The 13,802-nt window shown below is 51.2% G+C and overlaps 1 protein-coding gene across 1 annotated transcript in view; it reads left to right on the forward strand.

Moving 5' to 3' along the window:
- Positions 1-13,802, forward strand: part of megf6 (multiple EGF like domains 6) — a 206,303-nt gene that overhangs the window by 135,156 nt on the left and 57,345 nt on the right. The window contains exons 14-16 of the mRNA XM_056282899.1: positions 710-841; positions 12,072-12,200; positions 13,633-13,761. Of these exons, the coding sequence (XP_056138874.1) occupies positions 710-841; positions 12,072-12,200; positions 13,633-13,761 (390 nt within the window). The remainder of the gene's footprint in view (positions 1-709; positions 842-12,071; positions 12,201-13,632; positions 13,762-13,802) is intronic.

The following is a 13,802-nucleotide window of genomic DNA, read 5'->3' on the forward strand; positions in this document are numbered from 1 at the left end:
AGCGGATGGGCACGTATCTGACACCAATGTAGCGAATTCAGGGGGCAACCACAGGAACTGCCGCGGCCGAGACCGAACCCGTATCGCCCGCACCGCAGGAGACATCGCTAACCGCTCGACTAAAGGGTCAGACCCGTCAACCAGCGGCCAACGTGTCTACTTATCCATGCACGTTACAGTATTTTTTTACAGTTAGTTGATTTACTTGATTGTTTTTATGCTCAGCTGGGACGTGTTTGTTGAGTTTCTTGATAGCATAATATGCCCAGCGGGATTACTTCCAGTAAGGCTGTACCTTACACCATGTCGCCACACGATGTCGCTGTTGTGAAAGTGAAACGTGTCAAATAACGATGATTGTGACGATTACCACTTTTGCACATTGTAGCATGGCGATATGACGGCTGTCTTTGGGTAATTATGAGGAGGTGACGTCTCACTGAAGGCCTAGGTCTGAAATGCACGGTCCGCTACATACATACATACATACATACATACATACATACATACATACATACATACATACATACATACATACATACATACATACATACATACAAGAATACTGGATAAAACATAAATATATACATACATATTCATTGTTTATCAGTCTGATGCCCTGATATAGAAATACACCTAACATACTTTATTTTATTTTTTTCACTAAACAAATCTGTCCCTAGTTACCTAAAAGCGATTTCTTTCTCAGTCTGTCTAGATGGCTCATTTGGGGAAGATTGCAGTGTGAGCTGTACAGATTGTACAAATGGTGGTGTGTGCAGTGAAGACAGAGATCGCTGTGATTGCCCTCCTGGATGGACTGGAATCATCTGTAATGAGAGTAAGAATCTTGTCAAATTACTTGTAGTATATAACATAGGATACACTGGTTGATTTCTGAGATCCGATTATGAAGATCAGTTGTTATGAGATCACCTTCTGAGATTAAAGATGTGATACTTTATATTATGAGATGGGCCTGTTGTGCCTTGGCTTGTGGCCCAAAAAGTGGATGCGGAATATGAACAAAGTTGTTATGGCTCGCTCACCCCGCGCCGTGGCCCGCCCATCCCGCGCCGGCAGCCAATCGGCTCGTCAGGGCCGGGCTTAGTCATCAGGGCTGGGCTTAAGTTTGTTGGCCTCCCACGTGCCCATTGTCAGTTCGTGTTGTAACCACCCCGCAGTAGCGGCTACTCTCCTCCCACGGTCCTTTTCTCTATGAACTCATCCCAGCCCTTGGTTCATGTTTTTCCCTTGCAAAGTTTCCCCGTGGAAGTATCCTGCCGTGTTCCCGTTTGGATTACCCGCGAGTTTTTCTCCTTGGACTTTCCGTTTTTTCCTTGTCGCTCATTGCCTTCCTATTTTTGACTATTTGTACGCGTAAGGAATAAAGTATGCCAGTTTTCGGCTAACCCCATCTCTGTCTGGTGTCGTGCGCTTGGGGTCTTCCACAAACCCTAACAGTACAAACTGACCATGACGACCCCAGCCGACACAGAGAGCGTACCGGCCAGCCCGCTTCGAGCGGCTCTCATCGAACAGATCCAACTGACTAACTCCCACACCCAGCAGCTAGAGGCGGCCTCCGCCGCGGTGAGAGATCTTCAGACTCGGGTCCCGCCCCTCCAGGCCTGTGTGGGTAACCTAATGAGCCAGCAGGCGGCGTTGGCGAGCCAACAAGCAGAGATCCTGCGGCAGTTGCAAACCATCACGGCGGCTCTCACCATCCAGCCGCCGGGCCAGCCTGCCCCTGGAGTCGTGGGTAACCCGCCCCCTGGGCCCGCTGCCTCGGTTAACCCTGTGGGGCTCAACCTAGTTCCCCGGGAGCCCTGATGGCGACTTTGAGACCTGTGCCACGTTCATCATGCAGTGTGAGCTGGTCTTCCTGCACCAACCCAGCATGTTCATGTCTGATGCTGCCTGCGTCGCTTACGTGACCAACCTGCTCACAGGCCGAGCAGCTCAGTGGGCCACTGCTTCCTGGTCCATGAAGGCCAGTTTGTGCCTCACCTACGAGGCCTTTGGGGCGGAACTACGGAAGGTTTTCCACCGTCCAGTCAGTGGCCAGGACCCTGGTGCTCGGCTGAGCAGTATCCAGCAGGCCAGTGGCAGTGTCACAGACTACTCGGTGGAGTTCAGGCTGGCCGCAGTTGAGAGCGGCTGGAACGACCGGTCACTTCGGGTCACCTTCCGGAGAGGTCTCAGCAAGGCTGTCAAGGACCAGCTAGCCACCCGAGAGGAGCCCACCTCCCTCGAGGACCTGATCAAGCTCGCCATCCGCATTGACGGATGCCTCCGGGAGAGGAGGCTCGAGCGAGCCCTGCATGGATCCCCGTCCATTCCCCAGTCATCCAGCACTCCTAACAGGATCCCTACTCCTGTTCGCCCCACTTTCCCTGTGGCCGTTTCTCCCCTCGCGCCCCAGACCACAACGGGGGAGGAACCTATGCAGCTGGGGCGCATGCGCCTTAGTCCGGCCGAACGGGAGGCCCGGTTCAAGGCGGGTCAATGCCTCTACTGTGGCCAGAAGGGACATCTGATCAGCGGCGGCCCCACTCGGCCAAAAGACTATGCTCACTGGGGCCCCGGGAGATCCTAGTGAGCCGACTTTCCTGTTCCCGCCGTCCTGCCCCACAGAACCATCTAGTTAGCGTTACCCTGGCCTGGGCTGACCAGCGGCTTACGGTGGGTGCACTCCTCGACTCGGGGGCTGATGAGTGTTTCCTGGACTCGGAGTTTGTTGCCCAGGCTAACATCCCGCTAGAGAGGCTGGAGAAGCCCATGGAGGCCTTCGCGCTGGACGAGCGCTGCCTGGCCAGCGTCACCCAATGCACCCACCCTGTCTCTCTCCCCATAGCAGGTAACCATGTGGAGAGACTGCGGTACATCATCCAGTCCCCGTTAGTCCTTGTGATCCTAGGGCGCCCCTGGTTTGTGCAGCATGAGCCACACATCGCCTGGGCCTCCGGTACCATCATGGAGTGGAGCTCCTCCTGTCATGCCCAATGTCTCCAGGCTGCTCCCGTCCCATCCCCCCGACGTGCCCCTAGTACCGCGCCTCCCGACCTCTCCTCTGTTCCCCCCGAGTACCACGAGTTAGGTGAGGTTTTCAGCAAGACCCGGGCCCAATCTCTTCCTCCTCATCGGCCTTATGACTGTGCTATCGACCTCCACTCTGAGGCACCCCTTCCCAGCAGTCGTCTGTACAGTCTGACCATCCCCGAGAAAGCTGCGATGGACGAGTACATCTCCGAGTCCTTGGCAGCGGGGCTCATTCGGCCCTCGTCCTCCCAGGTGGCAGCTGGATTCTTTTTCGTGAAGAAGAAGGACGGGGGCCTCCGACCCTGCATTGACTATCGCCAACTCAATGAGATAACCGTCAAAAACAAGTACCCCCTTCCTCTCATGAGTTCCACCCTTGAGCCCCTCACCCAGGCTACAGTCTTCACTAAGCTGGACCTCCGGTGTGCCTATCATCTGGTCCGGATCCGGAAGGGGGACGAGTGGAAGACAGCCTTTAAGACGCCCCGGGGTCATTATGAGTACCTGGTCATGCCGTTTCAGCCTCACCAACGCCCCGGCGGTATTCCAGGCTCTCATGAATGACATTCTCCGCGACATGCTCGACGAGTTTGTGGTGGTGTACCTCGATGACATCCTCATCTTCTCCAGGACCCTCGAGGAACATGTCCAGCATGTCCGCCGGGTACTCGAACGTCTCCTCCGGAACCGGCTCTTCGTCAAGGCAGAGAAGTGCCGGTTCCATTCCCCTTCCGTTGACTACCTGGGCTTCATCGTTGAGAGGGGACAGACCTGGGCCGACCCCCGCAAGATCCAGGCTGTGGTGGACTGGCCCGATCCCACATCACGGAAGGAATTACAGAGCTTCCTCAGGTTTGCGAACTTCTATCGGAGGTTCATCCGGAACTACAGCTGCGTGGCAGAACCTCTCACCAGGCTGACCTCCCCCTCCCAGCCGTTCATCTGGTCCCTGGCTGCCCACTCTGCGTTCCAGTCCCTCAAGGAGAGGTTCACCAGCGCCCCGGTCCTGCTCCACCCCGACCCCAAGAGGCAGTTCATCGTAGAGGTGGACGCTTCGGACACCGGGTTGGGGGCTGTCCTCTCCCAGCGGTCAGCGTCTAACCAGAAGGTCCACCCATGCGCCTTCTTCTCTCGCCGGTTCCTCCCCGCCGAGGAGAACTACGATGTCGGGAACCGGGAGCTGCTGGCAGTGGTGGCTGCTCTGGAGGAGTGGCGCCATTGGCTGGAGGGGGCGGAACAGCCGTTCACCATCTGGACGGATCATAAGAACTTGACGTTCATCCGGGAAACCAAGCGCCTCAATGGTCGGCAGGCACAGTGGGCCAGCTTCCTCAGTCGGTTTGACTTCACGCTGACTTATCACCCCGGGTCCTGCAACACGAAGGCAGACTCCCTGTCCCGACAACACCCGAGGAGGGAGCCAGCTACAGAGGAGCCGACTCCCATCCTTTCTGAGGCCAGGGTGGTTGGCGTGGTTACCTGGGGCATCGAGACCATGGTCAGGCAGGCGTTGCGCTCCCATCCCGCCCCGAGCCACGTCCCTCCACGCCGCCTATTCGTCCCGGACGCAGTCCGGCCCCGGGTTCTCCAGTGGGGCCATGCCAGTCAGTTTGCTTGCCACCCGGGTGTCCACTGCACCTTCACCTTTCTGACTCGGCGTTTCTGGTAGCCCACCATGAGGAACGACGTCAGGGACTTCGTAGGGGCCTGCTCCGTCTGTCCTCGCAGCAAGGCCTCTCACCAGGCACCCGCGGGTCTGCTGCAGCCCCTCCCAACTCCAAGCCGGCCCTGGTCCCATTTGGCGTTGGATTTTGTCTCCGGACTGCCTCCCTCCCAGGGTAACACTGTGATCCTGACAGTGGTGGACCGCTTCAGTAAGGGAGTGCACCTGGTGGCCCTCCCCAGACTCCCATCGGCTTCTGAGACGGCGGACCTCCTGACGAGCCATGTGTTCCGTCTCCACGGCCTTCCCCTGGACGTCGTCTCGGACCGAGGGCCCCAGTTCGTCTCCCAGGTATGGCGGGCCTTTTGTAAGGGGTCGGGTGCCTCTGTTAGTCTCTCCTCTGGCTATCACCCACAGACTAACGGACAGACAGAGAGGATGAACCAGAGCGTGGAGTCTGCCCTATGGTGCGTGGCCGCCAAGAAGCCCAGCTCCTGGAGCCGGTTCCTCCCCTGGGTCGAGTATGCCATCAACTCCCTGGTCAGCTCTGCCACCGGCCTCTCACCTTTTGAGGTGTCCCTGGGCTACCAGCCGCCTCTCTTTGCTGCGCAGGAGTCGGAAGTGCCGGTTCCCTCCGTGCAGGCCCATCTGAACCGGTGTCGTCGCGTCTGGGAGGTGACCAGAGCTGCTCTGCTCCGGGCAGCTGAGCGTGCCAGTCGGGGAGCCAACCGACGCCGGTCCCCAGCACCTACGTACCAACCAGGCCAAAGGGTGTGGCTGTCCTCGAAGGATCTCCCGCTTCAGTCCACCGCGAAGAAGCTGAACCCCCGGTTTGTCGGGCCCTTTGAGATCAGGAAGGTTCTCAGCCCCGCGGCGGTGAGTCTTAAGCTTCCGGCTTCCTTGAAGACCCATCCCGTGTTTCATCTGTCTCGGGTTAAGCCTGTCTCTTACAGTCCTCTGATGCCTCCGGCCCCGGCTCCGCCTCCCCCTGAGATAGTGGATAGTCACCCCCAGTGGAAGGTCCGCCGGCTGCTGGACGTCCGGCGCCGAGGACGGGGGTTCCAGTATTTGGTGGACTGGGAGGGCTACGGTCCAGAGGAACGTAGCTGGGTCTCCCGCCAGCTCATCCTGGACCCTGGGCTGCTCACTGAGTTCCATAATTCCCAACCCGACAAGCCGGGCAATTCGCCTGGTGGCTCCCGTGGAGGGGGGGGGGTACTGTTATGGCTCGCTCACCCCGCGCCGTGACCCGCCCATCCCGCGCCGGCAGCCAATCGGCTCGTCAGGGCCGGGCTTAGTCATCAGGGCTGGGCTTAAGTTTGGTGGCCTCCCACGTGCCCGTTGTCAGTTCGTGTTGTAACCACCCCGCAGTAGCGAATACTCTCCTCCCATGGTCCTTTTCTCTACGAACTCATCCCAGCCCTTGGTTCATGTTTTTCCCTTGCAAAGTTTCCCCGTGGAAGTATCCTGCCGTGTTCCCGTTTGGATTACCCGTGAGTTTTTCCCCTTGGACTTTCCGTTTTTTCCTTGTCGCTCATTGCCTTCCTATGTTTGACTATTTGTACGCGTAAGGAATAAAGAACGCCAGTTTTCGGCTAACCCCATCTCTGTCTGGTGTCGTGCGCTGGGGGTCTTCCACAAACCCTAACAAAAGTGCAATCATTGCCAAGCATCTACAACACTTCAACAAGTATTGGCTTGTTAGGGTGATGGAAATCACAAGGAACTGATAGTTTAACATACCAGCTCCATTATCACTTTACAACTGTGTTCTAATAGCCCTTCTATTATACAGTGCTTTGTTGGTAATGATCCATCAGTACATCATTAATGTCAGGGGATCCTGGTGTTCATTGGACCAACATGCATACTATTTATCAATGACATCATGCAATTGGTTTTGGATGGCTGGCTATTTTTGATACAACATTAATAAATGGTACTGCAGTCCCTGGCCAATTGATTGAAATCATATGTTTGAAAAGCAGATAGTGTGCTCAGACTATGGTGGCTATGATGATCATGAGTTATTGTGGCGGACACTAGGGGCTATGCCTCTCACCCAGCAGGACTGTGAGCTGGGGGCGTGGTTTACATTCCCGGGCTTGCTAGTGCAGGGTTGTTCCTGCTGTAGTTTTTGGTTTTTGGAGTTGAGGAATAAACATCAAACTCGCCTTCGTCTGCTGTGTTTTTCCTCATCCTGCCACATTGGTGACCCCGAATTGAACATGTTTGGAGCAGAAGAGGAGTGTGAATCCACTTCGACCATGCCGCCCCAACTCTCACAGCCGGCCTTTCTCGCCGCGGCTGTGAAGCTCCCAGAGTTCTGGCAGAGCGACCCGGCTTCGTGGTTCCAGCATGTCGAGGCGCTGTTCCACCTGCGTGGAATCTCCACGGACGACTCCAGATACTATTTGGTCGTCGCTGCGCTGGACCAGCAGTCCACACGCCGGGCCATGCAGCTGTTGCGCGCCCCTCCGCAACACGATAAATACGTCGCCCTCAAACATCTTCTGCTCCGGAGGTACAGCCTATCTGCCGCAGAGAGGGCAGATAGAATCCTTTCCCTATCCGGTTTGGGCGACGGGACGGCTGTGGATCTCATGGACAATATGCTGTCGCTGCTAGGCTCAGACGAAGGTGGATTCCTTTTCCCGCACGTTTTCCTGCGCCAGCTCCCGTCTCCTGTGCGCGCGGCTTTGGCTAACTCCCCGTGTCTGGCCGCTGGGGACTGCCGAGGTTTGGCTGAGGAGGCCGATCGGGTCCTGCTGGCTACCAGACGGTTCTCTGTGCAGAGTGTGGCATCGGAGCCTCTGCAGGCGGCGTCGGAGGACGCGGACCCGGCAGTGGTGGCTGGAGTGACTGCCGGAGACGGCGCGGGAGAGGCCTCTGTTTCTTCCACCAGCGGTTCGGCAGCAAGGCGAGGCGCTGCGCCCCTCCGTGCACGTTTGAGGCGCCGGGAAACTCCAGGGCCAGCGCTCAGTAGCAGCTGTGGGCGCTGGCGGACGTAGTGAGCTGCTCTTCATCAAGGACACGATGTCAGGAAGACGGTTTCTGGTGGACTCAGGCTCGCAAAAGAGCCTACTCCCTCCTGCTAAGACAGACAGGTCGGTCGAAGGCGGCGGCCCACAGTTAAGTGCAGCTAACGGTTCGTCCATTGCGACGTTTGGCACAAGGTTGGTGACTGTTTGTTTCCACGGGCGCCATTTTGAGTGGGACTTTGTAGTCGCCGCCATTACTGTTCCTATTATCGGCGCGGATTTTCTGTGTGCTAATAGTCTGCTGGTTGATGTTGCAAACCGCCGTTTAATTGATGCTGTGTCTTTCGCCACTTTTCCGTGCGAGACAGGGGGAGCCGGGCCGTTAACACACGCTAACTTTTTAGCATTAGGGGATGTTTTTCAGCATTTGCTGGCGGATTTTCCATCGGTGACTACACCTGCCTTTTCCACCGCGGTTACTAAACACGGGGTAGAACATTTCATTCCCACTGTGGGACCGCCAGTTTTTGCCTCGACACAGTAAAATTGGCTACAACTAAGGAGGAGTTCACCATCATGGAGCGTCTGGGTATAGTGAGGCGTTCCAACAGCCCGTGGGCCTCGCCGCTTCACATGGTGCCCAAGGCGGATGGGTCGTGGCGGCCTTGCGGCGACTTTCGCCGCCTGAACAACGTCACCGGCAATGACCGCTATCCCATCCCACACATACAGGACTTTTCCATACGCCTAGCAGGTACCACTATTAGACGTCTAGTCAGAAAGGAAGCCTCTTGGATGAGAGGCGAAGCGTCTTCACGGATATATATACCAAGTCCAGTTGCACTCGATTCAACTCCTTTGGATTCAATGGTGATGTCATCAAAATACACTGGGTGTTAACTTACATATCATTTATTATCATTGGAAGAGAAGGTACAGAATACCTGCCTCCTCACTTATCACTTCAGTTCTAGTTTTGGCCAGATATATTAGTAAAAAAAACCAAAAACGTGTTATTGATTAAAAGTAAAGGTTAGTCAAAAACCATTTAAGATATTTAATGATTATTAATTCAACCAACAGCTCACACTCAAGGTGTTCTTTCTAGTGCAAAGTTTTGACAGTATGGTCACTGTACTTGAATTGCCTGTGCTCACTATTTAACATATACCCAGAATTCTTGAAATTCAAACTCACTCATGAAAAATGTATGCGATATAAATAGAGTAGATATCTTCCTCTGGGCCAGGACTCCGACTATATGGCAAACATTTTTGTTTTTACATATGTTTTGTGACATGATTATAGTCAAATGGTTAATGTAAAATGAACAACAAGGCTGCTCGCTACCTCCAATACAAATGAATATTGAACTTACGTCCAGATACACAGTGATGAGGACATAATACCAATGATACTGTTGGAAAAATGCAATACAGAAAGATACCCCCTCACACACACACACGCACGCACAGGCACGCACGCACACACCCTATTGTATTATAGCTAATTTTGATAGGGTCATATTTTCTTCTATGCCCATAAATTTGAGCAAGAGAGATGAGAGTGGTCCCTCTGTGTGGACCTATCAAGGGCCATGTGTCAAAGCCCGTTCACTCTACCATGCAGAGGGCTGGATTGTTTACAGGCTCCAGAAAAGAGGAACACCAGGGGAATCAATCTGTCAGCTACTGGAGCAGGGCCAGGGCCCAGAGTGAGAGCACAGCCGGGGGCCAAGGATGTCCAGTGCTAGGTTAGAAACCTAGGCTCCATTGTTCCCATCCAGCTACATGATTAATGGATGTCTTTGGTCTGAACTCTAGACATGGCTGTAATCATGAAAGAGAGCCACATGGGGATAAATCCATTAGAAACAGTCTGTCACTTAGATGAATACCCAGATGGTAGTGATGCCATACGTGGGCAACATTTTGAGGTAAAGGAGATGAGCAATATCATCGCCTGCAGCGATGATACTACATAGGGACATATTAAAAAAAAGCCCACAAGGAACAAAGGAAAAGTGAGGAAATGCTGTTGGACATAGGTTTGGCAAATTGCCCATCTGTGTGTCATGGCTCTTTGGGAAGGTAACATACTTTATCCCCCTCTCTTACTTGGTTTGTAAAGAGAAAAGGGACATTTTTATCAGCTTGTTTTATAATGATAAACATGGTCGAGAAGGAATTCATGCCAAAAGATGGTACAAGTCTTTTAAAAATGGTCATAAAATGTTCCTTGACATTTCAGTAAGACAAATCATTACATTGTATACATTTTTACTTTTGACAAAACATGCAAGACACATTAGCAACAGTACTGCTCAGTTGTCAGTTTCAAAGGATGGATTCGTTAAAGCAAGGGCAAATTTTATCAATTGTCGAGTACATTTTGAGAAAAACTTTTGATGGACTGGTCCAGAGTATGTATATATATATATATATATATATATATATATATATATATATATATTTATTTATATGTAAGTACCACACAAACTTCTTACTCGGTGCTGAGTAATGTGCATGGTGTTTTGTGGCATCTTGGTACCATTACAGATTTTTAAATCGCTGCTTCATGACTCAGTGTGCCTCAATACACACCACAGACATCCGTGTTACCGGTAAACAACCCCACTGTAGACATGTTTCAATATATGTGCATATCTCATTTAAATTCTAAAGTAACGTGAGCATTAGGTTTGGAAGAATACATTGAGTTTACAACCTTACTGATTGACTTCCCGTCAAAAGCTTTGATCCCTTGGTGATTCCATCCATAAAATCCCCCTCAATCATGGAAGGGAGATGCATTTTTCCGCATTTATTATGCAGTGCTAGAAGAGGCTTGACTATTTCAAAGTATTGCAATTATTTTCATAGACTGATCGTAAACTAGTTTATCTTGCATCAGGGAACCATAAAACCTGCAATGAAAAAAGTGTGACATGGAATGTGCACAAGCATCCATTTCGTGCAGAGGAGTGCAGTACTTTATCGTGTTTTAAATGGCCAGCTGTGCCGTGTCGAAATTTCTAATGAGGCCGGTGAGACTGAGAGAGTCAGGGGAGAGCACACTATGGGGAAAGAGAAGGTGAAAGGTCAAAGTGTGAACTGACTCCTTAACTCGGCTGCGTGAATCTGTTTTTCCAAAGGATTTATGTACATTGCCCTCCCTCTTATTCTGTGCAGTTTCCTGATTGGACTTTGTTATATGCATCAGTTGTTAGGGGTGTAAGAAAATATTGATACACATGAGCATTGAAATACTATCACCATCCATTATCCAAACCGCCTATCCCCACTCAGGGTCACAGGGATGCAGGGGCGAATTTCCATATACCTCGTTCTTAAGATTGTACACAGAGACCTGGCACTGCTTCATTATGTTGTTTACATATCCGACCGCTAGGTGGCAGGTGTAGCAACAGCACGTGTTGCCAGTACCATATTAATTACATTTCCGACCACTAGATAGCAGGTGTAGCAACAGCACGTGTTGCCAGTACCATATATGTTACATCTCCGACCACTACGTGGCAGGTGTAGCAACAGCACGTGTTGCCAGTACCATATTGTTTACATTTCTGACCACTAGGTGGCAGGTGTAGCAACATTACGTGTTGCCAGTACCATGTTGTTTACATCTCCGACCACTACGTGGCAGGTGTAGCAACAGTACGTGTTGCCAGTACCATAATAGTTATGCATCAGGTTATTCTATGCATATTCAGGTGTTTTCTATTTAACAGTTTTCTAAAGTTTTGACAAAATATTGCAATATATCACTGTGTTTCTAGTATCATATGTCACAATAAATTAAACTGTGACACTCGTATCATGATAAAATCATATTGCCAAATCCTTGCCGATACACAACCCTATCTATTATGGTGTTCCAGTGACATAGAATCAGAAAGAGAGTTTTCAATGGTGATATCAATACCTCTACCTCGGAAGAGTGAGGTAATTGGCCGGATACAACTGGGGAGGAAAAGGGGGGGGGTATCCAAAAAACAATAAAATAAAACAAAAACAAAACAATGCCTCTAATTGACTCCCCCACACCCTTTTCTCTCTTTCTCTCTCTCTCTCTTTGGCTGGACAGTAACTGGGCCAGCCCTATACATGCGGTTGTCCGTGAGTGGGTGACTGAGTGAGTGATGGAGTTTCCCCATTGGCTGTTGCTCTTTCAAAATGAATTGGTGCAAACAGTTTTCCATTATGTCATCAGCTGTTCACTGAACCGATGTCAAAACGGCCACTTTTTAAACATGGCTGCGTAAAAACAGCCGTTTAATAAATGTAGTCACGGTCCAGCCATATACCAGGTTTTAACCTAGTCGTGTTGTCTTTCACTCTGTGTGTGTGTCTCTCTCTCCCCAGCTTGTCCGCAGGGGACCTATGGACCAGCCTGCAACAGTCTGTGTCGCTGTCAGAATGGAGGTTCTTGTGACCCAGTGACTGGGACCTGTCTGTGCCCACCTGGGGTGCAGGGTGTGCTCTGTGAAGATGGTACACACACACACACACACACACACACACACACACACACACACACACACACACACACACACACACACACACATTGCATGGAGGGAATGTAAAAAAAAAAAAACCCATGCGCTTGTACATACACACATATTGCATGGAGGTTGTGCAGTAAAACACCCCCCCACACACACACACGCGCACACACGTGCAAAGATGTGCATACTGTAGGTCCACATACTCAGCGATGCATGTGCAAAATCATATGCCATGTCATGACATATTTTTTCTTGTCCTCCTCTTCCCGATCCTTTTCTCTTATGCATTTCATCTTCTCCTACCATACTCCAATTCCTCCTCCTCCAACTTTTCTCCTCTATACAACTGTCAAAACACAAGTGCTGGTCCAATTTTATAGAGGTGAACCAATCTTCAACTCTAAAACTGCAATTCTGTTCTTTTGTGTTGCGCTATTTGTCTTTATATCATTGACGTTAGTGTTTCTGGCTGTCGAGGGAATGATTTTTGCTAATCCTGCTGAATGTACTGAGCTTAATCAGCTCCACTCTCAACATACTGTGTGTTCTAACTACAATTGAATACACGTAACTATAAAGCATTCAGTGTCTGAGTGAGATGTTTGGTCAAACGTCTCCAGCATGTAAAGGTTTTGTCCTCATGCCTTTTGAATCAGTACATTGCCCATGAAGTGTCAGAAGCTAGACATTAACATGTGTTTGCGTCTCTAACCGAGTCCTCTACATTTATTGCACCTGGGTGATTTTGGGATTTTGAATATTTTTTTTTTCCCATGTACTCATCTTTTGATGCCTCTTGTTTTATCTATATGCCTATGTGGTCAGGTGTGTTAGAAGGAGGAGGGTAACTCAACCTAGCTAAGTTCCAAATAACGTTTCCTTCATCTCGTCACTCTTGTTCTCCAAAGTGGGCTCTGCAGCAAAACAGAGACTTTGGATACAGTTCAGTGTTTTCAACTGCAGAATTGTCATGGCCCATGCAGTCGTTGATGTCATCTTGATTTGTTTATCTTTTTTTTTCTTCCCCTTTTTTTCTCCCCAGTTGTAATTGGCCAATTACCCCACTCTTCCAGTCGTCCCGGTTGCTGCTCCAACCCCTCTGCCGATCCGGGGAGGGCTTGCAGACTACCACCTGTCTCCTCCGATACATGTGGAGTCACCAGCCGCTTCTTTTCACCTGACAGTGAGAAGTTTCACAAGGGGGACGAGGTGTATGGGAGGATCACGCTATTCTCCCCAGTGCCCCCCCCCAACAGGTGCCCTGACCGACCAGAGAAGGCGCTGTTGCAGCGACCAGGACACATACCCTGTTTGTCTTATTTTAAGTTAACCCTGCTCTTGTTGGTGCTTGAACCTCAGTTGCTTTAGCCTTGCCAAAGTGTGACAGGTCTCTGGTGTTATCTTTGCCACTCTGACAGGTTGTCCACCGAGTTACTTCGGGAGGCACTGTCGAAGGAAATGCAACTGCCCCAACAACGGACGCTGTCATCGTTTGTTTGGAGCTTGTCTGTGCTCCCCGGGACTGTACGGCCGTTTCTGCCACTTGTGTGAGTAAAACTAGAATTACAAGTCATGGCCCAATGCGTCA

The sequence above is a fragment of the Lampris incognitus genome, chromosome 7, assembly GCF_029633865.1.
Source record: "Lampris incognitus isolate fLamInc1 chromosome 7, fLamInc1.hap2, whole genome shotgun sequence".
Lineage (NCBI taxonomy): Eukaryota > Metazoa > Chordata > Actinopteri > Lampriformes > Lampridae > Lampris > Lampris incognitus.